The sequence below is a fragment of the Gouania willdenowi genome, chromosome 9 (genome assembly GCF_900634775.1).
Source record: "Gouania willdenowi chromosome 9, fGouWil2.1, whole genome shotgun sequence".
NCBI lineage: Eukaryota > Metazoa > Chordata > Actinopteri > Blenniiformes > Gobiesocidae > Gouania > Gouania willdenowi.
In genome coordinates, this window is record NC_041052.1 from 146639 (window position 1) to 173120 (window position 26482).

The 26482-nt window shown below is 37.5% G+C and overlaps 1 protein-coding gene across 1 annotated transcript in view; it reads left to right on the forward strand.

Moving 5' to 3' along the window:
- agtpbp1 (ATP/GTP binding carboxypeptidase 1) overlaps positions 1–26482 on the forward strand; it is a 74487-nt gene that overhangs the window by 14512 nt on the left and 33493 nt on the right. The window contains 16 exon segments of the mRNA XM_028456435.1: positions 2617–2684; positions 2784–2847; positions 4565–4711; positions 4910–5041; positions 5130–5223; positions 5550–5587; positions 5747–5955; positions 7904–8081; positions 11917–12011; positions 12459–12584; positions 12659–13176; positions 23710–23793; positions 23880–23969; positions 24047–24195; positions 24322–24409; positions 24517–24661. Coding sequence (XP_028312236.1) covers positions 2617–2684; positions 2784–2847; positions 4565–4711; positions 4910–5041; positions 5130–5223; positions 5550–5587; positions 5747–5955; positions 7904–8081; positions 11917–12011; positions 12459–12584; positions 12659–13176; positions 23710–23793; positions 23880–23969; positions 24047–24195; positions 24322–24409; positions 24517–24661 — 2225 coding nt within the window.

Genomic DNA, 26482 nt, shown 5'->3' on the forward strand with positions numbered 1-26482 from the left:
TAGAACTGGAACACATAGAGCTGACCTTTACAGTACAGCATAGAGCTGTTTCATATAGAGCTGTTTCACATAGAGCTGTTTCATATAGAGCTGTGACACATAGAGCTGTTTCACATAGAGCTGTTTCATATAGAGCTGTGACACATAGAGCTGTTTCACATAGAGCTGTTTCATATAGAGCTGTTTCACATAGAGCTGTTTCATATAGAGCTGTGACACATAGAGCTGTGACACATAGAGCTGACCTTTACAGCATAGAACGGTTTCACATAGAGCTGTTTAATATAGAGCTGTTTCACATAGCTGTGACACAGAGCTGACCTTTACAGAATAGTGTTGACACATAGAGCTGTGACACATAGAGCTGTTTCACATAGAACTGTTTCATAAAGAGCTGTGACACATAGAGCTGTGACACATAGAGCTGTTTCATATAGAGCTGTGACACATAGAGCTGTTTCACATAGAGCTGTTTTATATAGAGCTGTGACACATAGAGCTGTTTCACATAGAGCTGTTTCATATAGAGCTGTGACACATAGAGCTGTTTCACATAGAGCTGTGACACATAGAGCTGTGACACATAGAGCTGTTTCACATAGAGCTGTTTCACATAGAGCTGTTTCACATAGAGCTGTTTCATATAGAGCTGTGACACATAGAGCTGTTTCACATAGCTGTTTCACATAGCTGTTTCACATAGCTGTTTCACATAGAGCTGTTTCATATAGAGCTGTGACACATAGAGCTGTTTCACATAGAGCTGTTTCATATAGAGCTGTGACACATAGAGCTGTTCACATAGAGCTGTTTTATATAGAGCTGTGACACATAGAGCTGTTTCACATAGAGCTGTTTTATATAGAGCTGTGACACATAGAGCTGTTTCACATAGAGCTGTTTCATATAGAGCTGTGACACATCGAGCTGTTTCACATAGAGCTGTTTCATATAGAGCTGTGACACATAGAGCTGTGACACATAGAGCTGTGACACATAGAGCTGTTTCACATAGAGCTGTGACACATAGAGCTGTGACACATAGAGCTGTTTCACATAGAGCTGTTTCATATAGAGCTGTGACACATAGAGCTGTTTCACATAGAGCTGTGACACATAGAGCTGTGACACATAGAGCTGTGACACATAGAGCTGTTTCACATAGAGCTGTTTCACATAGAGCTGTTTCATATAGAGCTGTGACACATAGAGCTGTTTCACATAGCTGTTTCACATAGCTGTTTCACATAGCTGTTTCACATAGCTGTTTCACATAGAGCTGTTTCATATAGAGCTGTGACACATAGAGCTGTTTCACATAGAGCTGTTTCATATAGAGCTGTGACACATAGAGCTGTTCACATAGAGCTGTTTTATATAGAGCTGTGACATATAGAGCTGTGACACATAGAGCTGTTTCACATAGAGCTGTTTCATATAGAGCTGTGACACATCGAGCTGTTTCACATAGAGCTGTTTCATATAGAGCTGTGACACATAGAGCTGTGACACATAGAGCTGTGACACATAGAGCTGTTTCACATAGAGCTGTGACACATAGAGCTGTGACACATAGAGCTGTTTCACATAGAGCTGTTTCACATCGAGCTGTGACACATCGAGCTGTGACGCATAGAGCTGTTTCACATAGAGCTGTGACACATAGAGCTGTTTCACATAGAGCTGTTTCACATAGAGCTGTTTCATATAGAGCTGTCACACATAGAGCTGTTTCACATAGCTGTTTCACATAGAGCTGTTTCACATAGAGCTGTTTCACATAGAGCTGTTTCATATAGAGCTGTGACACATAGAGCTGTTCACATAGAGCTGTTTTATATAGAGCTGTGACACATAGAGCTGTTTCACATAGAGCTGTTTTATATAGAGCTGTGACACATAGAGCTGTTTCACATAGAGCTGTTTCATATAGAGCTGTGACACATCGAGCTGTTTCACATAGAGCTGTTTCATATAGAGCTGTGACACATAGAGCTGTGACACATAGAGCTGTGACACATAGAGCTGTTTCACATAGAGCTGTGACACATAGAGCTGTGACACATAGAGCTGTTTCACATAGAGCTGTTTCACATCGAGCTGTGACACATCGAGCTGTGACGCATAGAGCTGTTTCACATAGAGCTGTGACACATAGAGCTGTTTCACATAGAGCTGTTTCACATAGAGCTGTTTCATATAGAGCTGTCACACATAGAGCTGTTTCACATAGCTGTTTCACATAGAGCTGTTTCACATAGAGCTGTTTCACATAGAGCTGTGATACATAGCACTGTGACACATAGAACTGTTTCACATAGAACTGTTTCACATAGAGCTGTTTTATATAGAGCTGTGCAACATAGAGCTGTGACACATAGAGCTGTGACACATAGAGCTGTTTCACATAGAGCTGTGACACATAGAGCTGTGACACATAGAGCTGTGAGACATAGAGCTGTTTCATATAGAGCTGTTTCACATAGAGCTGTGAGACGTAGAGCTGTGAGACATAGAGCTGTGAGACATAGAGCTGTTTCATATAGAGCTGTTTCACATAGAGCTGTTTAACATAGAGGTGCAGCTTTGTTTCACTCTCTGATTCTGTTGTTCCAGAGAAGAGTGGAAAGGAGGTGATGTCTAAAGGTTCCAGTGGGATGGAGGTCATCCTGTCTTCTCTAGAGGTTTGAGCACTTATTATTTTAATGAGAATTTATTAACTAATAAACACTTATTAAACAGTGATTATTTTCATACACTAATAATGTTTGTAATGTTCACAGAGTTCCAGAGATGTTCAAACCACCCTGAACATCCTCAACATCCTCACTGAGCTGCTGACTGTAGGTGGGTTCTTCTTCTTCTTCTTCAAATCACAGTGTCTACTGACTATGACTGAGAGGCAGATTATTTTTGTGATGATTTTAAGTGTTTTTAATGTTCTTATTGTACTTTAAACTGGTAAATGTTTTTAATCCTATAAAGAACATTGGGGTGTCTCCGGGCAGTGTCGGCCTGCCGGGGCGTGGGGTGCCTCTTCCCTTCGGGTGTGGCTTGGTGCTTGTCTCGTCTCCTGGTTGCTTTAGGGGTGGTCCTCGCGGTGTGCTGGTATCTGTACCGGGGTTGCTTCGGGATGTTGCTGTTTGCTGGGGGGCGGCAGTAGCTATTCCAGTGGTTGAGGTCGCTGTTGGCCGCCTGGTAGGTCTGTCCTGCTATCTGCAAGCCGATGGGTGGGTCCAGGGCACCTTTGGCTGTGGGCTGCTGTTCCGCACTGGCTGTGTGCCGTTGGAGTGCCTCCTTCCCGCGGTGGCGGCCGCCAGTTGCTCATGCACCGGTGGGGGACATTGCCACGTGGCTTGCCTCCCGTTGGTGGGCGCCCGCCGGCTACCCATTTGGCGCGGCTCTGCCTGTCTGCTGGGTGTGGGCCTTGGCGCCTCTGCTGGGGTCTCGGGCAGGGGCTCTCTGGGCCCTCCCCTTTGGGGGTTGGGTGGGGGGGTGGGGGCGAATGCTGGTGGAGGCCTTGGGGAGGGAGCCCGGGCGGGTAGGTGAACAGGATTCTAGCCATTTGGAGACATGGGCGTGCTGCCGATGGGCGCTGCAACCACGCCTCCATGTGGCACGGATGGGAGGGGGGCGGGCAGATGGCCAAAGATAGCTTTTGAAATTGAAGACCTGTAGCTGCGCTACTGACAACAGCCAGATAATGTGTGGAAAGTTCAGCATCAATAGTTCCAGGTGGGAATGTAGGGAAGGAGCGGGGGGGAGGGAGTGGGGGTAAGAGCCGCCGTCTGCAGAAACTTCCTTGTGATTAGAGATGAGACAACCTTGGCTTTAGCCTTCACTGGCTGGGGATCCAAAAGGGAGATTATCAATGTGTTTTTGATACAGGCTATGTTAATATTCTGTTCTGGGTCTCTCTGCTGTAATCCAATGAGTAGCCTAACTGCTTCCAAGCCAGGCGTCCAACTTCTCCAAGATGTTATCCATAACCCGTAGACGATCCATATACAGCTTTTGCTTCTGATATCAATAAACATGAGTCTAAGTGTTCAGAGCTCTGCTACATCCGTCAGAAATTGAATGTCAGACTGTGGATAAAACTGGTCGTGGGCTTAACTTTAGACACGTTGATCCTAAATACCTGTTTTAGGTATTACCACTCACTCCTTTCCTCTGTCCACCACCATTAGACCTAAGCTTCACACTGGTCACTGGTTTGATTACACAACACTATAAACACAATATACACAACTACAACTACATATCTTACTCTACAATAATTGACTCTTCCCCACCCTTTACATTTACTACCTTGAGTCTCTCTTCCCTGTTCCCTTCCCCCCCTCACCCAGGTGTAACACTGCTCTCCCTTTTTATATCCTCCCTATAATAAAGTGATTCTCCTTAGGGAGGGCTGGTGATGGTCACAATAACAAAACATGCATTGCTGTCCTTAAATTATTGCACTTGTAGTGTTGACCTTTGACATCATGTGCAGACAAGGTAAAAAATTATTAGAAAAAAACATTGTGTATATAATGAAATGGTTTGTGGGGTCCCTCAGGGCGGGGTCGTAGGATGGGGGTGTTTGTGTCTAAAGGAGGAACAGGAACGTTATTCCAGCTGCTGAACATCGCGACTAAAGAACTTCCTTCCAGTGAGGAGCTGATGCTGCAGGTCCACGCTCTGCTGGCTAAAGTCGGTCCTAAAGGTATTAGTGTTAGTACCATTGTTATATTATAGATCATTTTGATTTGAGAAACGTTAATGTTTATTGATTTATTTTAATGATGAGCTCATTGCTCTTTGTCAGTTATGTTTTGTTGATCTAATGGAGGTGTTTTCTTCACAATGTGTATTTGTTATTATAGCAGATGTATATATAACATTGTGCTGCCTCTGTGTTCAGACAGAAAGTTTGGAGTAAAGGCTCGTCTGAGCGGTGCTCTAAACGTGACCATGACCTTCATAAAGCAGAACCTGCAGAACCCCAAAGTTCTGCTGCCCTGTCTGCAGGTCCTCAGGGTCTACTGCACTAACTGTGAGTATTTACTAATAATCACATGACTAATAACAGCTGGAGGAAAGCTTCTTTAGATCCATTCTGTGTTTGATATGTTTGTCCAAAGCTGTAAATGCAGTTTCTTTGGGAAAGAACGGAGCAGTGGAACTTCTGTTTAAGATTGTGGCTCCATACAGTAAGAAGATCAGCAGCCTCCCAAAGTGAGTCATTAAAGGATCAATAATCCTTCCCAAAGTGGGGTACGGGCACTACCAGGCGTACACAGACATAAGTGTGCAGCAGTAGGGGGCACATGGCTGAAGGGGTACGGGACTGTGGAACAGTTTAGGAACCACTGCTCTAGATTAATCATCTTTATTTTAAATGTTGTGGTAGAGCCCAATGAGGGGCTGTAACTGATCATTAGCATTAGCTTTAAACATTAGCTCCAAGCATATTCTATGTTTGACTGTCAATCAATGTAAGATGTGATGTGCTTCTTCTGATGATTGACATCATGTAACATTTCTTTGTTTCTCCTCCCCAGAGTCGCCCTGGATGCTCTGGGATCTGTTTTAAAGTCGAGTAGGAACCATTTTATTATTTTATTCTCTTTGATCTGATTGGTCCCCTGTACCTTCTTCATCTGATTGGTTCCCTGTAGCTCTTTGACGTGATTGGTCCTCTGCAGCTTTTTGATGTGACTAGTCCCCTGTAACTGCTAATGTTTTGTTCACTCTACAGAAACCAATGCTCGGCGTGCAGTAGATGGTGGTTTTGTTCTCGTGCTCTTATCTTTATACGTGGACTGGCATCGTAACGACACCAGACATCGACACATGCTGATCCGTAAAGGATTGTTAGTTTGTCTCAGGAACGTTATCAACATCAAACTGGGACGGAAAGCTTTTTTAGATGCTGATGGAATGAAGATCCTCTACAACACCTCCACTGTAAGTCTGGAGATCTGATGTTAGGAGGAGGAAACACACATTCAGCTGCTCTCACTGTGGGTTTCAGTTTGAGTTTATTTTATTTAAAACAGGGACAATGCAAATTCATGAACATATACATGTAAATATTTAATATGATAAAGATTATAGCCAATGGCTAATTTCCATCTTTAGTCCTTTTGGCAGGATGACGTCAACAACATAAGATAATAAAACAACAGTAATAACAAGTAAAACAGTTTGTCTTCATGGCCAGTATGAGCAGCAGTAATTACAGAGGAAACGTGTCTTTGAAAACACAATAGGGTAGAAAAGAAAACAAGAACAATGAAACAGTATAGTGGATCATGAAACATACATATTTCACTCATGTTTAAATGCTAAAATTAAATATCGAAGAGCTGATTAAAGTGTTAGGTGTGTAATTATATTGCAGATTGCCTAATTGCACAGTAAATAAAGTGCTATTTAAGTGGAAAATACTCAGTACATATTACATTAATTAAATACCGGCAATGGCAGTTGGCTAACATTAAACAAATATACAAGTTTAGGCATGGTTGTGACAACAGTGTTGTTCTTCCAGTAGTCAAGCTTTTAGATGTTTGGTAAAAGATGTCAGAGTTGGTAGTTCACGTATTGTGTTTGGGTTTGAATTCCAGGTGTGAGAAGCACGTACAGAAAACGTGTCTTGACTGAATGCACTCTTTCTAAAAGGAATGACACAGTCACCTCTAGAACCAGCTCTGTTTCACGTTTTTTTTCACTAATTCGTGTAACGGAGGAGGTGCTTTGCCATGGAAGATTTAGTAAATCAAGATCTGTGTTTAACAGTGTTGTTCCAGCTTAATGTTTTATAATATCTGACAGTGATGATACATTTTTGGTTTTTTATCCAATACTTTCAGAGCTTGTTTATAAACTGTTACAATCAGCTTTAGTGTCGTCTCACAGGCCGACGCCCAACTTGTTACGCAATAGGACATGTGTGACATGATCATAGTATCAAAATACAATTTTGCTGAATCAAGAGTTAGATTGTTTCTAATAAAAGTTGGACAGTGTAAACTTAATTATATTCACAGTGTTTGTTTATCCGTAGTTTAAAAAGAAGTAGTGAGTCGAGAGTGATTCCTCGATATTTAAACTCTTGTATCATCTCAATTGTTTTACCTTGCATAGAAACACTGGGATCACTGTCAGTATTTGCTCTTTTTGAGAAGTACAGTAGATACACGCAGTCTTGGATATATTCAAGTATAGTTGGGATTTCTCAAGCCACTTATACACATTTGTCAGTGGAAAGCAGTGGATCTAACACTGACCTTACCCCTAGATTGTTGCTACGTGATGTTGACTTCATGTTCTGTATCCACACACTGTGATCTTGCAGATACTGTATCTATGATTCAATTCAATTCAGAGTACTTGGGGAGAAATTAAAACTAGACAGTTTGGTCAACAATATTTGGTGGTTAATGGTGTCAAATGTTTTTCTGAGATTGATGAAAACAGCACCAATGACACCGCCTGCATCCAGCTTTGATTTTATGTTTTCCAGATAGAAACTAACTGTTGTTTTCTAAAGCCAATTAAAAAAAAATTTGCAAATCAAATTTCTTTTAGCACTTTATTTCTAAGAGAAGTAAATGTCTGTCATTCACCCTTTCATTTTAATTGATATTTTAAGAGCATGATCTTTTTTACAGTAATGTGCATATGGTGTCATTCAACCAGGGAGGTGTTCTTTTTTAATGGTTTAGCTTTAATTTTCTTGTAAATGCAGACACTGTGTCTTGGATAACAGTCATGAATACATTACAGTTGTCATGAACATGATTATGGGTGAGATAATTATTCCAACTGAAATTGTTTAGTGTCTTTGCCAAATTTAGAATCTCCCTCCTCGGTACTCTCATCTGCTCTGATTGTGTGTGTGTGCGTGTAGGAGTGTCTCCCAGTGCGTACTCTGGATCCTCTGGTGAACACGTCCAGTCTAATAATGAGGAAGTGTTTTCCTAAGAACCGTCTGCCTCTCCCAACCATCAGATCATCCTTTAACTACCAACTGCCTCATGTTCCTGCTGCAGGACCCGTAGCTCAGCTCTACAGCCTGTCCCCTGGAGGTCAGACACACACATACACGCTGTCATATTTAGCGCCCCTAGCATGGTTGCTAACCAGTTAGCTTATATAAGGACACTTGTGTTAAACCTTTTACATTTTGATTGATCTCTGTGTCCTCAGAATAATACAGGTTCTATTATATAATATTTCGTGAGATGTCTCACTATGGGATGTTGCCTCTGCTACATTTCTCAGAATATCTATTTAACTTTGCCAATCCTGATTGGCCGGTGAAGCGCATCAGTTCAATAGGAAAACCTCCCACCTCCTATAAGTGGAGGAGACGAACTATGTGCGCATCATTCTTAAACCTCTTCTCCTCTCAGCTACCTCGTTGTTTTTAGAGCTTGACCAGTTTAACTGTTCGCAGGTGGATTAACTTTTTCCTGCCAACAAACGCTGGCAGAGCTGATGTTTAGCTTTAGACCACACCAGGTCAGAAGGTAACGTTAACCAGCTCTTATCTTGCTCCGCGTGGTGAGTGCGGTCTTTCGCTGCCGCAAGGCGTTGAAGCTCGAGCTCCAGCTCCGGCTGTCTGCTCCCTCCAACGCTGCCACTCCGGCGTGCTTGTTGGTCTTCAGCGGCCCGCTGCTGGATAGCTGCCATTCTAAGACCCACAGCTCACGACACCCTCTGGGCTCTAGCGTACATTGGTCTCCCTCCTGGTCCCAGACCGCGGTGTTCGGCCCAGCTCCAGCTCCTATACTACGGTATACAAGCCACGGAACTCCAGTGCTGTTCAAAAGTCAATGCTGTCCCCGACATCTTGGACGCCCGGAGCACGTTGGCCTGCATCCCTGCTAGCACCTGTGCTAGCCGGCACATGGTAGCACAAGCTAAACCACCTGCGTCACGCAGCGATGGAAGACAAGGCTCTTCTCACCGAGCGATTGGGATGCACCATGACTTTCCTTTGTCCATGTGGTGGAAAAATATCCAACAAGTACAGACACGAGGCCTCCTGATGCTGATCAAATCCCCGGCCTCTTGTCAGCACTGTTTGGCGTTCAGCGCCCGGTGCCTCCACAGGAGACTGCCGCGGCTTCTGGGCCCGAGCAAAGCCCCTCTTCCTCCCCCACACGGCACAACCGTGGAAGATGCAGTGAAGACAGTTCCCATGGAAACTGCAGTTTGGCCCATAGGCACAAACAACAGTCATGATCCGTCCCCCCACCCGAAGGCGGAGGGAGGCTACCCTCTCGTCTACCGGGGTAAACTCCAACGTACAGGCACTAAGTCGGGGGGCAAGAAGTATAGCCACCCCGGCCCGGCGCCTCTCACCATTGGCGACTCCAGAGTAGAAGAGAGTCCAACCCCTGTCGAGAAGGCTGGTTCCAGAGCCCTTGTTATGTGTCGAGGTGAGGACCGACTATATCTAGTTCGAACTTCTCCACCTCGCACACAAGCTCAGGCTCCTTCCCCGCCAGAGAGGTGACATTCCACGTCCTTAACGCTAGCTTCTGTAGCCGGGGATCAGATCGCCAAGGCCCCCGCCCTGGACGACTGCCCGATCCACACTGCACCGGCCTCATATGATCCCTCCTGCGGGTGGTGGGCCTACGGGAGGGCGGGCCCACGTCGTCCTTTCGGGCTCTGCCCGGCCGGGGCCCGTGGGCAAAGCCCCGGCCACCAGGCGCTCGCACTCGAGCCCCAACCCCGGGCCTGGCTCCAAGGTGGGGCCCCGGTAGCGCCAATCCGGGCGACGTGAACTGCCTTTGTTTTTTATTATACATATATGGCTATTGAACCGCTCTTAGTCGGACCCGTCACCTGGGACCTGTTTGCCTTGGGAGACCCTACCAGGGGCATTAAGCCCCCGACAACATAGCTCCCAGGATCATTCGGGTACTCAAACCCCTCCACCACGTTAAGGTGGCGGTTCATGGAGGAGCAATTATATAATTATAACTAAACTAAACTAAAACTAAACTAAACTATAACTAAACTAAACTATAACTAAACTAAACTATAACTAAACTAATTATAACTAAACTAATTATAACTAAACTAAACTATAACTAAACTAAACTATAACTAAACTAAACTATAACTAAACTAATTATAACTAAACTAAACTATAACTATAACTTAACTAAACTATAACTAAACTATAACTAAACTAATTATAACTAAACTAATTATAACTACTATAAAACTATAACTAACTATAACTAAACTATAACTAAACTAATTATAACTATAACTAAACTATACTAAACTAATCGATAACTAACTAAACTAAACTATAACGAAACTATAACTAAACTAATATAACTAAACTAATTATAACTAAACTAATTATACTAAACTAATTATAACTAAACTAATTATAACTAAACTAAACTATAACTAAACTATAACTAAACATAACTAAACGATAACTAAAAAAAAAAAACTAACTATAACTATAACTATAACTAAACTAATAACTAAACTAAACTATAACTAAACTAATTATAACTAAACTATAACTAAACTAAACTATAACTAAACTAAACTATAACTATAACTATAACTAAACTAAACTATAACTAAACTAATTATAACTAAACTAATTATAACTAAACTAAACTATAACTAATCTATAACTATAACTAAACTATAACTAAACTATAACTAAACTATAACTAAACTAATTATAACTAAACTAATTATAACTAATCTATAACTATAACTAAACTAAACTATAACTAAACTAAACTATAACCAAACTATAACTAAACGAATTATAACTAAACTATAACTAAACTAAACTATAACTAAACTAATTATAACTAAACTAATTATAACTAAACTAAACTATAACTAAACTATAACTAAACTAGTTAAAACTAAACTAGTTAAAACTAAACTAATTATAACTAAACTAATTATAACTAAACTAAACTATAACTAAACTAAACTATAACTAAACTATAACTAAACTAGTTAAAACTAAACTAGTTAAAACTAAACTAATTATAACTAAACTAATTATAACTAAACTAAACTATAACTACACTATAACTAAACTAATTATAACTAAACTATAACTAAACTATAACTAAACTATAACTAAACTATAACTAAACGAATTATAACTAAACTATAACTAAACTAATCTATAACTAAACTAAACTATAACTAAACTATAACTATAACTAAACTAAACTATAACTAAACTAATTATAACTAAACTATAACTAAACTAATCTATAACTAAACTATAACTACTCACTAAAATAATTATAGCTAAACTAATTACAACTAAACTGAACGCATTACTTTAACTCTAACTAAATGTATAAACTATTAAACTATTTTTGTAAATAGACTAACTAAAAACGTTAATTTAAGTCCTTATTTGATCATTCTTTGTTGAACATTTCCTTTAGTTTTATTGATCATTATATTGATGATATTTTATCCCAAACCTTATACAGTATATGTTTATTTATGATGATTGTGTTTGTTTGGTTGGATGTTTGAATGTTGATGGTGGTGCATGTGCTATTCTATTATATTATTTTCTATTCTATTATATTATATTCTATTCTATTTAAAGCTTTAACATGTTATCAAAGAATGGTTGACCTCTGACATGTGACCTCTGACATGTGACCTCTGACATGTGACCTCTGACATGTGACCTCTGACATGTGAACTCTGACATGTGAACTCTGACATGTGGACATGTGACCTGTGACCTCTGACATGTGACATGTGACCTCTGACATGTGACTCTGACATGTGACATGTGACATGTGACCTCTGACATGTGACATGTGACCTCTGACATGTCACCCTGTGACATGTGAACTGTGACCTGTGACATGTGACCTGTGTGTTGCTCAGTGGACGACGTGGTAGATGAAAGTGATGATAACGATGAGACGGAGGCCGACACAGACACAGAGAATGAAGAAAATGAGAAAGATGATGGAAACACGGTGAGAGTCAATAATCTGATTTAAAAACTGCTGTGATAGATCAATATAATCAATATAACAGGTTTATACAAGAAAACAGATCAGATCAAACATTTCATATCACAGTCAATCAGCTGGAGCTGAAATAAAAGATTATCATTACATTTAATCATTTGTCTCCAGTTTTTTTCTTCTGTGTTCACAAACATGTAATTAAGTAAATAATATTTTAATAATGAAACATCAATCAGTTCAATACAGTTCTATGACAGACTTTAATTAAAATCATATTCTGATAATTAGATTGTCTGCTCCAGTTCTGATTGGACGATATGAAATATGCACAGTTTTAAACAAGATGATCAGTGATGATCAATTAGGAACCAGTTAATTACTGACATAGACTTATGATCTATGATCACATCTATAATAAATACACCTTTCATTCATCTGTGTGTGTGTGTATAGAATGATGACATAGAGACAGACCTGAATAAGCTCCACCCCCAGAGGAAGCTGACTGGATCGTTTGAGGAGCTGAGGTTCTATGAACGGTTCTTCCTGGAGTTATCAGGAGACCTTCATGTTCTACAGGTTCAGAACATCATGGGTTCTCCACTCATCAAAGAGAGAGTGTGTGTTTTCATTGTTCACTATTGTTATTCCAGGGCTGTAACTTTGAAGGACTAAAGAGTTCATCATCATCATCAGCCTGTGCTGGGCCCATCATCGTCCCCACGGCTCAGCCTCCACAGCACGTCTCACCTCCTCCTGCTCCTCTAACGGCTCTGGATCTGGATTCTATCCACCTCACTGAGGACCAGAACCAGGGGTCCTCTGAGGGTCTGGACCAGGACCTAGGACGGGTGTCCCTGGAGGAGGGTGGAGCTTCCATCCGACACATCCTGGGAGAGATCTGTGCTCGTAGAGGAGGGGGCGGAGCCAGCACCTGGGGTTCAGACTGTGGTTCTGAGGGCGCTGAAGACGAGCCTGGGGAGGGGGCGGTCCTGGAGGTCCCGGACACAGCCCTCCTCCTCCCTCTACACGACCCAGACCTGTATGTAGAGATGGTGAAGGGAACCAAGTCTGTCCCCCAGTACGCTGAGGTGGCCTATCCAGACTACTTTGGACACGTAGCCCCCACCTTCAGAGAACCTCTACTAGAACGAGTCTACGGAGTTCAGAGGTAACACACTTTATATACATCTATCTGTTCTATATACATCTATCTGTTCTATATACATCTATCTGTTCTATATACATCTATCTGTTCTATATACATCTATATGTTCTATATACATCTATATGTTCTATATACATCTATATGTTCTATATACATCTATCTGTTCTATATACATCTATATGTTCTATATACATCTATATGTTCTATATACATCTATCTGTTCTATATACATCTATATGTTCTATATTCATCTATATGTTCTATATACATCTCTGTTCTATATACATCTATCTGTTCTATATACATCTATCTGTTCTATATTCATCTATATGTTCTATATACATCTATATGTTCTATATTCATCTATATGTTCTATATACATCTATATACATCTATCTGTTCTATATACATCTATCTGTTCTATATACATCTATATGTTCTATATTCATCTATATGTTCTATATACATCTATATGTTCTATATACATCTATATGTTCTATATACATCTATATGTTCTATATACATCTATATGTTCTATATACATCTATATGTTCTATATACATCTATCTGTTCTATATACATCTATATGTTCTATATACATTATATGTTCTATATACATCTATATGTTCTCTATTCATCTATATGTTTCTATATACATCTATCTGTTCTATATACATCTATATTGGTCTATATACTATCTATATGTTCTATATACATCTATCTGTTCTATAATACATCTATCTGTTCTATATACATCTATTGTTCTATTACATCTATCGTTCTATACCTATGTTCTATATTCATCTATATGTTCTATATACATCTATATACATCTATCTGTTATATATACATCTATATGTTCTATATACATCTATATGTTCTATATACATCTATCTGTTCTATATACATCTATATGTTCTATATACATCTATATGTTCTATATACATCTATCTGTTCTATATACATCTATCTGTTTAATATACATCTATCTGTTCTATATACATCTATCTGTTCTATATACATCTATCTGTTCTATATACATCTATATGTTCTATATACATCTATCTGTTCTATATACATCTATATGTTTAATATACATCTATCTGTTCTATATACATCTATCTGTTCTATATACATCTATCTGTTCTATATACATCTATATGTTATATATACATCTATATGTTATATATACATCTATATGTTCTATATACATCTATATGTTCTATATACATCTATATGTTCTATATTCATCTATATGTTCTATATACATCTATCTGTTCTATATACATCTATATGTTATATATACATCTATATGTTCTATATACATCTATATGTTCTATATTCATCTATATGTTCTATATACATCTATATGTTTTATATTCATCTATACATCTATATGTTCTATATACATCTATCTGTTCTATATACATCTATATGTTCTATATACATCTATATGTTCTATATACATCTATATACATCTATATGTTCTATATACATCTATATGTTCTATATACATCTATATGTTCTATATTCATCTATATGTTCTATATACATCTATATGTTCTATATACATCTATATGTTCTATATTCATCTATATGTTCTATATACATCTATATGTTCTATATACATCTATATGTTCTATATTCATCTATATGTTCTATATTCATCTATACATCTATATGTTCTATATACATCTATCTGTTCTATATACATCTATATGTTCTATATACATTTATATGTTCTATATTCATCTATATGTTCTATATTCATCTATACATCTATATGTTCTATATTCATCTATATGTTCTATATACATCTATATGTTCTATATACATCTATATGTTCTATATTCATCTATATGTTCTATATTCATCTATATGTTCTATATTCATCTATATGTTCTATATACATCTATATACATCTATATGTTCTATATACATCTATATGTTCTATATTCATCTATATGTTCTATATACATCTATATGTTCGATATACATCTATATGTTCTATATACATCTATATGTTCTATATTCATCTATATGTTCTATATTCATCTATATGTTCTATATACATCTATATGTTCTATATACATCTATATGTTCTATATACATCTTTATGTTCTATATACATCTATATGTTCTATATTCATCTATATGTTCTATATTCATCTATATGTTCTATATACATCTATATGTTCTATATACATCTATATACATCTATATGTTCTATATACATCTATATGTTCTATATTCATCTATATGTTCTATATTCATCTATATGTTCTATATACATCTATATGTTCTATATACATCTATATGTTCTATATACATCTATATGTTCTATATACATCTATACATCTATATGTTCTATATTCATCTATATGTTCTATATTCATCTATATGTTCTATATACATCTATCTGTTCTATATACATCTATCTGTTCTATATACATCTATATGTTCTATATACATCTATATACATCTATATGTTCTATATACATCTATATGTTCTATATACATCTATATGTTCTATATACATCTATATGTTCTATATACATCTATATGTTCTATATTCATCTATACATCTATATACATCTATATGTTCTATATACATCTATCTGTTCTATATACATCTATATGTTCTATATACATCTATATGTTCTATATACATCTATCTGTTCTATATACATCTATATGTTCTATATACATCTATATGTTCTATATACATCTATATGTTCTATATACATCTATATGTTCTATATTCATCTATCTGTTCTATATACATCTATCTGTTCTATATACATCTATCTGTTCTATATACATCTATCTATTCTATATACATCTATATGTTCTATATACATCTATCTGTTCTATATACATCTATCTGTTCTATATACATCTATATACATCTATATGTTCTATATACATCTATATGTTCTATATACATCTATATGTTCTATATTCATCTATATGTTCTATATACATCTATATGTTCTATATTCATCTATATGTTCTATATTCATCTATATGTTCTATATTCATCTATACATCTATATACATCTATCTGTTTTATATACATCTATCTGTTCTATATACATCTATATGTTCTATATACATCTATATGTTCTATATACATCTATATGTTCTATATTCATCTATATGTTCTATATTCATCTATATGTTCTATATACATCTATATGTTCTATATACATCTATATTTTCTATATTCATCTATACATCTATATGTTCTATATACATCTATATGTTCTATATTCGTCTATACATCTATATGTTCTATATACATTTATATGTTCTATATTCATCTATATGTTCTATATACATCTATATACATCTATATGTTCTATATACATCTATATGTTCTATATACATCTATATGTTCTATATACATCTATATGTTCTATATTCATCTATATGTTCTATATACATCTATATACATCTATATGTTCTATATACATCTATATGTTCTATATACATCTATATGTTCTATATACATCTATATGTTCTATATACATCTATATGTTCTATATACATCTATATACATCTATATACATCTATATGTTCTATATACATCTATATACATCTATATGTTCTATATACATCTATATGTTCTATATACATATATATGTTCTATATACATCTATATGTTTTATATACATCTATGTTCTATATACATCTATATGTTCTATATTCATCTATTTGTTCTATATTCATCTATATGTTCTATACACATCTATATGTTCTATATACATCTATATGTTCTATATACATCTATATACATCTATATGTTCTATATACATCTATATACATCTATATGTTCTATATACATCTATATGTTCTATATACATCTTTATGTTCTATATACATTTATATGTTCTATATACATCTATATATTTAATATTCATTTATCTGTTCTATATACATCTATATGTTCTATATACATCTATATGTTCTATATACATCTATATGTTCTATATACATCTATATATTTAATATTCATTTATCTGTTCTATATACATCTATCTGTTCTATATACATCTATATGTTCTATATTCATCTATATGTTCTATATTCATCTATATGTTCTATATACATGTATATGTTTTATATACATCTATATGTTCTATATACATCTATATGTTCTATATTCATCTATATGTTCTATATTCATCTATATGTTCTATATACATCTATATGTTTTATATACATCTATATGTTCTATATACATCTATATGTTCTATATTCATCTATATGTTCTATATACATCTATATGTTCTATATACATCTATATGTTCTATATACATCTATATGTTCTATATACATCTATATATTTAATATTCATTTATCTGTTCTATATACATCTATCTGTTCTATATACATCTATATGTTCTATATACATCTATATGTTCTATATACATCTATATGTTCTATATACATCTATATATTTAATATTCATTTATCTGTTCTATATACATCTATATGTTCTATATACATCTATATGTTCTATATACATCTATATGTTCTATATACATCTATCTGTTCTATATACATCTATATGTTCTATATACATCTATATGTTCTATATACATCTATATGTTCTATATTCATCTATATGTTCTATATTCATCTATATGTTCTATATTCATCTATATGTTCTATATTCATCTATCTGTTCTATATACATCTATCTGTTCTATATACATCTATATCTTGTACAGAGGGTACAGAAAATATTCAGACCCCTTTAAATGTTTCACTCTTTGTTTTATTGCAGCCATTTGTTAAAATCTAAAAGTTGATTTTATTTCTCATTAATGCACACTCAGCACCACATCTGGACAGAAAAACACAGAAATGTAGAAATGTTTGTAAATGTATTAAAAAGAAAAAGTCAAACATCACATGGTCATAAATATTCAGACCTTTTGCTCAGTATTGAGTAGAAACATCTTCTGAGCTCGTACAGACATGAGTCTTCTTGGGAACGATGCAACAAGTTTTCCACACCTGGATTTGGGGATCATCTGACATTCTACTTTGTAGATCTTCTCCAGTTCTGTCAGGTTGGATGGTGAACGTTGGTGGACAGACATTTTCAGGTCTCTAGTAGGGTTTAGGTCAGGGCTCTGGTTGGACCAGTCAACAATGGTCACAGAGTTGTTCTGAAGCCACTCCTTTGTTATTGTAGCTGTGTGCTTAGGGTCATTGTCTTGTTGGAAGGTGAACCTTCAGCCCAGTCTGAGGTCCTGAGAACTCTGGAAGAGGTTTTCTTCCAGGATATCTCTGTACTTGGTCACATTCATCTTTCCTTCAATTGCAACCAGTCGTCCTGTCCCTGCAGCTGAAAAACACCCCCATAGCATGATGCTACCACCACCATGTTTCACTGTTGGGATTGTATTGGGCAGGTGATGAGCAGTGACTGGTTTTCTCCACACATACCGCTTAGAATTAACGCCAAAAAGTTCAATCTTGGTCTGATCAGAGAATCTTATTTCTCATAGTCTGGGAGTCCGTCATGTGAAAAACTAAATGAAGACGTTGGAGTGGTCTAGTCAAAGTCCTGACCTCAATCATATTGAGATGCTGTGTCATGATCTTAAAAAGGAGGTTCATGCTGGAAAACCCTCCAATGTGTCTGATTTACAATAATTCTACAAAGATGAGTGGGTCATAATTCCTCCACAGCGTTGTTATAGACCTTATCATAAACACTTGATTGCAGTAGTTGGCGCTATGGGGGGTCCCACCAGCTATTATGTTTAGGGGGTAAACACTTTTTCATACAGGGCTATGTAGCTTTGGATTTTTTTCTTCCTCATTAATGAAACCCACCATTATGTGTTTACTTGTGTTATATTTGATTAATGTTTACATTTGTTTGATGATCTGAAACATTTAAGTGTGGAAAACATGCAAAAAAGTAAGAAATCAGGAAGAGGACAAACATTTTTTACACACGGGGTTATGTAGCTTTGGAGTTTTTTCTTCCTCATTGATTAAACCCTTCATTTAAAAACTGAAATTTGTGTTTAATTGTGGGGGATGGGCTACAACCCGGTACAACCTTTCAAGATGGCCGCATCTACAGACGGTGGAGACGCTGCTCCTCACTTGCCATCAGAGAAAGACATTTTTCTGCTAAACGCCAACAAATAAATTACCAAACTACTTTCTAACGAGCTAAAAAATAGTATACGGACACGGTCATACAACAGCCAATAGCGCTGTCATCCTTCCTCCATAATATTCCATGTGATAATGACACAGTTCCCTGGGAGAATCCTGGCCCAGGACTGTCCTATTCCACACCACACTTGCCATCGTGGCTGAAGTTGTTGTCCGTGGACGTGGATGACAGAATAACACGGAACCTCCTCCGCTTACTCTCCACAATCGTTTAGAAGCTCTCATTTGAAAGCAAAGACAAACTCAGTCCAATTAAGCCGACCGAAACAACCACCAGGAAAACGCCTTTACCACCGCTTAGATTACATTCCCACCGGTCAAAAACAACCTCCGAAGCCCGTTGAAAACTCCTCAAAGCTGCAGTCCAGAGACATGCTAACGCCATGTACACAGCCATCAACAAGCACCGTTCCAATCTGCCTACTGCAGCACCGTTTCAATGCCAGCTGATGACGGAGGATCCCCTGCAGAAATCAGCGACCTCCGCACCATTAGAAGCAGAGCCTCTTCAACGCCAACCGGAGCCGATAACAGAGACTTTCCCACTGCTTTCTGCAACTTCAGCACCACCAGACGTTCCCACACAGACGCCCCAACACCAGTCAACTCCGAGGACGGAAACTCCACCACAGCCTGCTGTGATCCACTCTCTGGACACTCTCTTTCCGCAAACTACACTCATTATCGGTGATAAAATAACAAGGAACATTAGATTATTTAATGCCATCACACACTGTATTCCAGATGTTACAGTTCAAACTATCTTAAACAAATTTAATCAAATGTTTGCCACGCTTCCAACAACTGTCACTAAAATAGTGTTACATGTAGGAATGAACGATATCACCCGACGTGAATCGATACGGACCATGAAAGAGTTTAACCTTCTCTTTAATGTTTTAAAGGCAAGTGGGAAATAAATACTAATTTCTGGTCCTCTCCATACAATAAATAGGGGTATAGAACAATTTAGTCGCCTTTTACAGCACCACAACTTCTTATAATCCTGCTGCAAACTCCATAATTTCACATTTATTGATAACTTTGACCTCTTTTGGAAATGTGCTGATCTATTCAAAAAAGACAGTGTCCACCCTAATTTAGATGGAGCACAAATGCTAAAATTAAATTTACAGTCTGTGATTCACAACTCCACACGTTCATGACTAGCTGAGAATAAACCTGCAGTAATAACAAACACTTCCATCGATAAGTCCTTTATTCAAAATATAGAGCAGTTATACCCATAAACACTGTGCTGAGCTGTACAGAACAACATGTAATACAAACTAAAGCTCACTATAGAGGAGTTAAACATAAAAATATTTTTTTTCTTTTTTTTTTTTTTTTCTTCTTGCTTCTCTCGACGAGGACAGTCGCACTCTCTGTTTCTCCCTCCCTTCTGTCTTATCTCTCTCCCAGCTGCTGCTTTGTCAGGTCTTGTGAAACTAACAAGAGCCTCTCTCTGCAACTCATCCAAAACTGGAATAATGGAATTAATTAGTTGGTCTCTCAGTGCTATCGATCAGATTTTTTCGACGCAAAGAACCAGGGGTGGTGACCCCGCATGTCCAAGCGGGACGTTTGCGGCTCGATACACCCTCGACCCTTGGAACAAGTGGCGAGTTGTGTGTCTGTCCATCCTTTCCGTGGAAGACGTGGAGGACATCTACATGATTGGAATAATGATAGTAGGCATGCTGCTGATCGGAGCTGGTGGCTTCCTCATCTATGGAAAAGTCCGTACTACGCTGGCTTTTGGAAAAGCTGCCAGTGATTTCTGAAGGATGTAGCAGGGCTCTGAACACTCAGACTCATGTGTTGATCGATATCAAAAGCAAGCAAGAGCTGCTTTTGGATCGTCTACGCGTTATGGATAACAACTGGGAGAAGTTGGAGACCCGGCTTGGAAGTGGAAACTAGGCCATTCATTGGATTACAGCAGAGAGACCCAGGACAGAAGGCTATTGGAATTGACATAGCCTGTATCAAATCAGTTTTCCACTCAAGCTTATCAGTTACCCAAAAACCAAACTTAACCAAAATTCATTTGAAAGCCTCTCACTTGAAATTTGTAATCCCAAAAACAAGATAGAAAAACCCACTTTATTGGTTATAGTTTATGATAAAGCTATCATAGTAAGTGACTTTATCATTAATGTTGACGATGAAACAACAGCCCAAAGCCGTTTAGAGAGAGTTTTTTTTTTTTTCAGCAATGGTGGTTCATGGAGCCTCAATCGTTCCCGGAAGTGAGCAGTTGATTATTGCAGCCAATGAAGCTTGAGGGGATTAGACAGTTTGGGATGCACTTTTGAACGGTAAGATGTTTAAATAATCATTTTGGATATTGACATTATTATCAGCATATCTAAACCAATAACGTGTGCATTATTAACTAATAATACATTTGTAGCATATGATGGTGTACTGTGTAATTATTGTAAATCAATGCAGTTATTGACAACAATTTACTAAGCTCATCGAGCATAGTGAAGGATGTGGGGTACGCTTATCGGACCTGGGGCGGGGAAGAACGCGCCAAGCGGAGTAGAGAGCGTACACTCGCAACGCATACACAATTTCACACCAAAGAGGAGGACTTCATCAGAATCAGCAATGAGGAACCAGAACTAATGAACTATGATGCCAGGCCAGATGTTCAGCTGTGGTTCTCTCAGACGATTGCATTCAAAACCTACTTAATTACTAAAGCGTACACCGTATAATTGCGATAATTTAAGGTGGACATGGTCCTCTCTGTAGTGATTGCTGAGATCTCTACAGATAGGTAGTGGAAGCATTTCAGAGCATGGTTGAACACGTTTAATATTAATATTAACCACTAGGAACGAGTGTATCATGTTGTTCTGCAGTCTGTGTCTTCTCCTCTCCCTCTGAGGGTTCTCTGTCCTGTTTCAGGTGTTTTGATGCTGGAGCTGGTGGTTCCTGATCAATGGTTCACAGCTCAACTAGTCTGGAACACACTGATGGTCTATCTCTCTGTCCTATTCTGTTCATCCTTCTGTTCACTAACCAGTCGACGCAGATGGCTGCCACCTCTGAACTAAAAACTAAATAAGGGAGTTTTTTCTTCCCACTCTCGTTAAATGCTTATACATGTGGATCTTGTTGGGTTCTTTTTTTCTTACATAGGAATTTTATGTAAAGTGCTTTGCGATGACTTTGTTGTATTCTGCGCTATATAAATAAAGTTGAATTGAATTTTTGATTAATGTTTAAATTTATTTGATGATCTGAAACATTCAAGTGTGGAAAACATGCAAAAAAGTAAGAGATCAGGAAGGGGGCAAACACTTTTTCACACCACTGTACATCTATCAGTTATATATACATCTATCTGTTATATACACACCTAATTGTTTTATACAAATTTGTTATCTATACATCTACAATGTTTTACATTTATCTGTTTAATATCAGTAGAAAACAGTAGTGTACATGAACTGCAAAAAGACAACACATCTCACTGTCTGAAGTTAAATCAGATGAAATCTCTCCTGTTTCAGGTCAGTTAGGATTACCAACAGTATTTCATTTTGCTAAATGCCACAATAATAAGAGAGATAATTACTTATATAATTCCTTCGAGGTCAAAAGTTTACAGACACAAAAAGTACTACGTCTTTAAACAATGTGGGGAACCCCAGATGATGACACCTGGGGATGTATTTTAAAGCCACACCTCAAACACTGCTTCCTTGTTTGAAATCATGGGAAAATGTAAAGAGCTTGTGGAAGGAAACACAAAACGTTTGACCCAAGTCATGCAGTTCAAAGGTAATGATGAGCGACTACAGTGTTATCTGTATCTGTACTCAGAGTGGGCGGGCCTAACCCGAAAGTAGGCAGGGTTTAAACCGAAAGTGGGTTGGGTTGTCTTGAAATGAGCGGGGCTTTAGCCGGAATGTTATTTTAAGCATGCAAATGATATGGGTTGATCAAAAATTGTTCTATTTTTTAACTGATGAGAAAAGTATTTACAGGACAGCATTGAGCTTCAGATCAATGTTTTGACCACGATAGCAAACAAACTATTTACACAGCAGGTTTTGCAACTGAATACAACACATGCGATTGCAATTATGAAGTAAAATGTAATTGATTGATTGATTTATTGATTGTAATCCTAACTGACCTGAAACAGGAGAGGTTTCGTTTGATTTAACTTCAGACAGTGTTTATACTATTATATACAGTACATGTATCTGTCCTTAACATAGTTTTAGTTCTAAATGTTTATTTAAACAAATGAGTAATGTTCCATGTGTTAATGTGTGTCATTATTAACCCTTTAATGTGTTGCAGGTCAAAGATATTCCAGGACATTGAGAGGTTAATTCATCCTAACGACATAGTGGATAAAGTAGTTTATGACCTGGACGTTCCAACGTGAGTTCATGTTACATTGATGTGATGAAGTTTGAACTAATAGTGTTATTGAATCAGTATGAATGTACTGTATTTATGTTCTCCAGATGTCCTGTAATAGAAAACAACGGAGAGTCTCTGAGGTTTAATTCTCAGTTTGAGTCTGGAAACCTGAGGAAAGCTGTTCAAGTTAGAAAGTTAGTGTTAATAATGTTTATAATATCATAGTGTTAGTTCATCCAATGTTTATTATATGATTATTATATGTTTGTAGACATGAATATGACCTGATCCTGAACTCAGACATCAACACTAACCACTACCACCAGTGGTTCTACTTTGAGGTCAGCAACATGAGGGTAGGGACCCTGTACCGCTTCAACATCATCAATTGTGAGAAATCCAACAGCCAGTCCAACTATGGTAGGATGCCAGCAATACTCTACTCTATTCTCTACTCTACTTTACTCTCTTATAATATTAGCTGTGTTACTATGACATATCACTGGAGACTGATTATCACTGAAATGTGTGTGTGTGCGTGCGTAGGAATGCAGGTGCTGATGTATTCTGTCCAGGAGGCTATCAGAGGTCGTCCATGTTGGGTCAGAACAGGAAGTGACATCTGTTACTATAAGTAGGTCCATTATACATTAGTTATAAAACATACACACCTCTATCAGTAGGTTAGAGCTGATCATGTGACACGTTCTGATTGTCTGAATGTTCCTCCTCCTCTTATAGGAATCATTTTGCTCGTAGCTCCTTATCTACAGGAGGAGTTAAAGGGAAGTCTTATTTTACTCTGACGTTCAGCGCCTCCTTCAGTCATAAAGACGACGTGTGTTACTTTGCGTATCACTATCCCTACACATACTCTACACTCAAGGTATGTTTATTTATTTATTTACATTTACACATTATTTGATTTATATTTACTGTGATCAATACTTATTTTGCCTACTTCTGACAAACTTCTGTCACATTGACGTCGTTAATGTGTTTGAGTTGAGGTTCATAACATTTATATATTTATATATAACCTTTAAACTATACTTATATATAAACTATATATCCTTAAAATATATTTATATATAAACTATATGATCTTTAACTCACTCAGTGCCATTGACGAGATATCTCATCATTTTCATTTTTTCACGAGGATTACTAGTAAAATACCCCCAGCCTGTGAGCCAGATAGCAAAATAATAGGTGACATGTAGGAGGTAGCAGCACACCTTTGGATGAGAGATCATCCATGCTCAGCAGAGCTCAGAGGGAGAGAGGAAAGGAGTTTACGAGACAGAAAATCACGCTACGTACAGAGCTGACGTTCACAGCAGCACACACTCCGACCAGAGCATGTGTGGAACTCATGGATAATGTGGTGATGGTGAGATAAAACAATAAAAAAAAAACGGGGAGCTGAAGAACTCTCCCCACATGTCTGCTGATGGTCAGTTGTTGTGCCTCACTCCTTCTGGTCCTCTCAGCCCTTTATAAGCTCCTCCTCCCTCTCCTACCTGATTGGTGATGAGAGTCAGGTGTGTTAGGAGAGAGGAGGAAGGACAGGCTGAGAGGCCATGAGGAACCAGCCGTAACACTCTGAGCTTTTTTGCACTTGCAATGCCCAACACAACCTGTATTGCATTTGCAAGAGACCAGTTCATAACTGGATTGGCCTGCATCTGGCAGGCATGTCCAGAAGGGTTCATGGTCCCCCTCAGATGTCTTTGACCAGCCCCATTTGCACGGTGATGGTAGTTCTGGTGTTGACCCCACACGTGACTTCTTTGATATACTGCTCTCTTGACATGCTGTTCTAGGGTAGTCTTGGTTGGAGGGATTAAGGCCGAGGGGTTATCCTTTTACCACCTTTACTACAAGGAAACACATACAAGTATGGGATACAACTAGGATTGGATAAGAAAATTGCCCTACACCTAGCTCGATCGTTCATCCAGTACCATTTCATTCCTGTGAAATCTGTACACCATCTGGCTAACTATATGAAACTCATATAAAGCCTTGTTACCCTTGGCTCAGCTCTCCCGCGCTGGCACATCCTATCCATTCAGGTGTGGCTATATAACTACATCTAAATATGTAAACTATTAAGTAGATGTGTGGCTAACATTAGACTATACTACCACTCAACTATCACCACAACCAGCACATTAAAAACAGAACATTTGGCAGCGTTAAGAAGAGTGTATTTAGCTAGCGCTATCAGTGGTGTTACCAGTGTGCTGTGTTTCAACATCCACTCTGTTACGTTTCCATTCATCAAATGGTTCAGTTGTTTACAGATATGAGTTTATTGGATCAACAATTTAATTACAGTAAGATAGTTAATAGTTCTTTTTCCTGAAATTATAATTTTGATTTTGGCCATATGGCTGCCATCTTGAAATAAACAGTGGTCACAGGACACCAGTGGTCAACAGTTGTGTTGTAGAAGGAAGCTTCTGACCTATTTCCAAGTTCAAAATTTGAATTCTGCACATTTTCCATGAAAAAATGACTAATTTGACACTGGGATCACCCATATCAGACAGTCACAGAAGTGACGGCTGCCATCTTGAAAATTAAATGACATTTTTTTTACTATCCTAAAGACATTTACCAAGTATTGTTTATGGTAAATAAGCCTGAAACATTATATTATAATCATGAGTCATAAGAAAAGAGTTGGGCGCCATGTCAC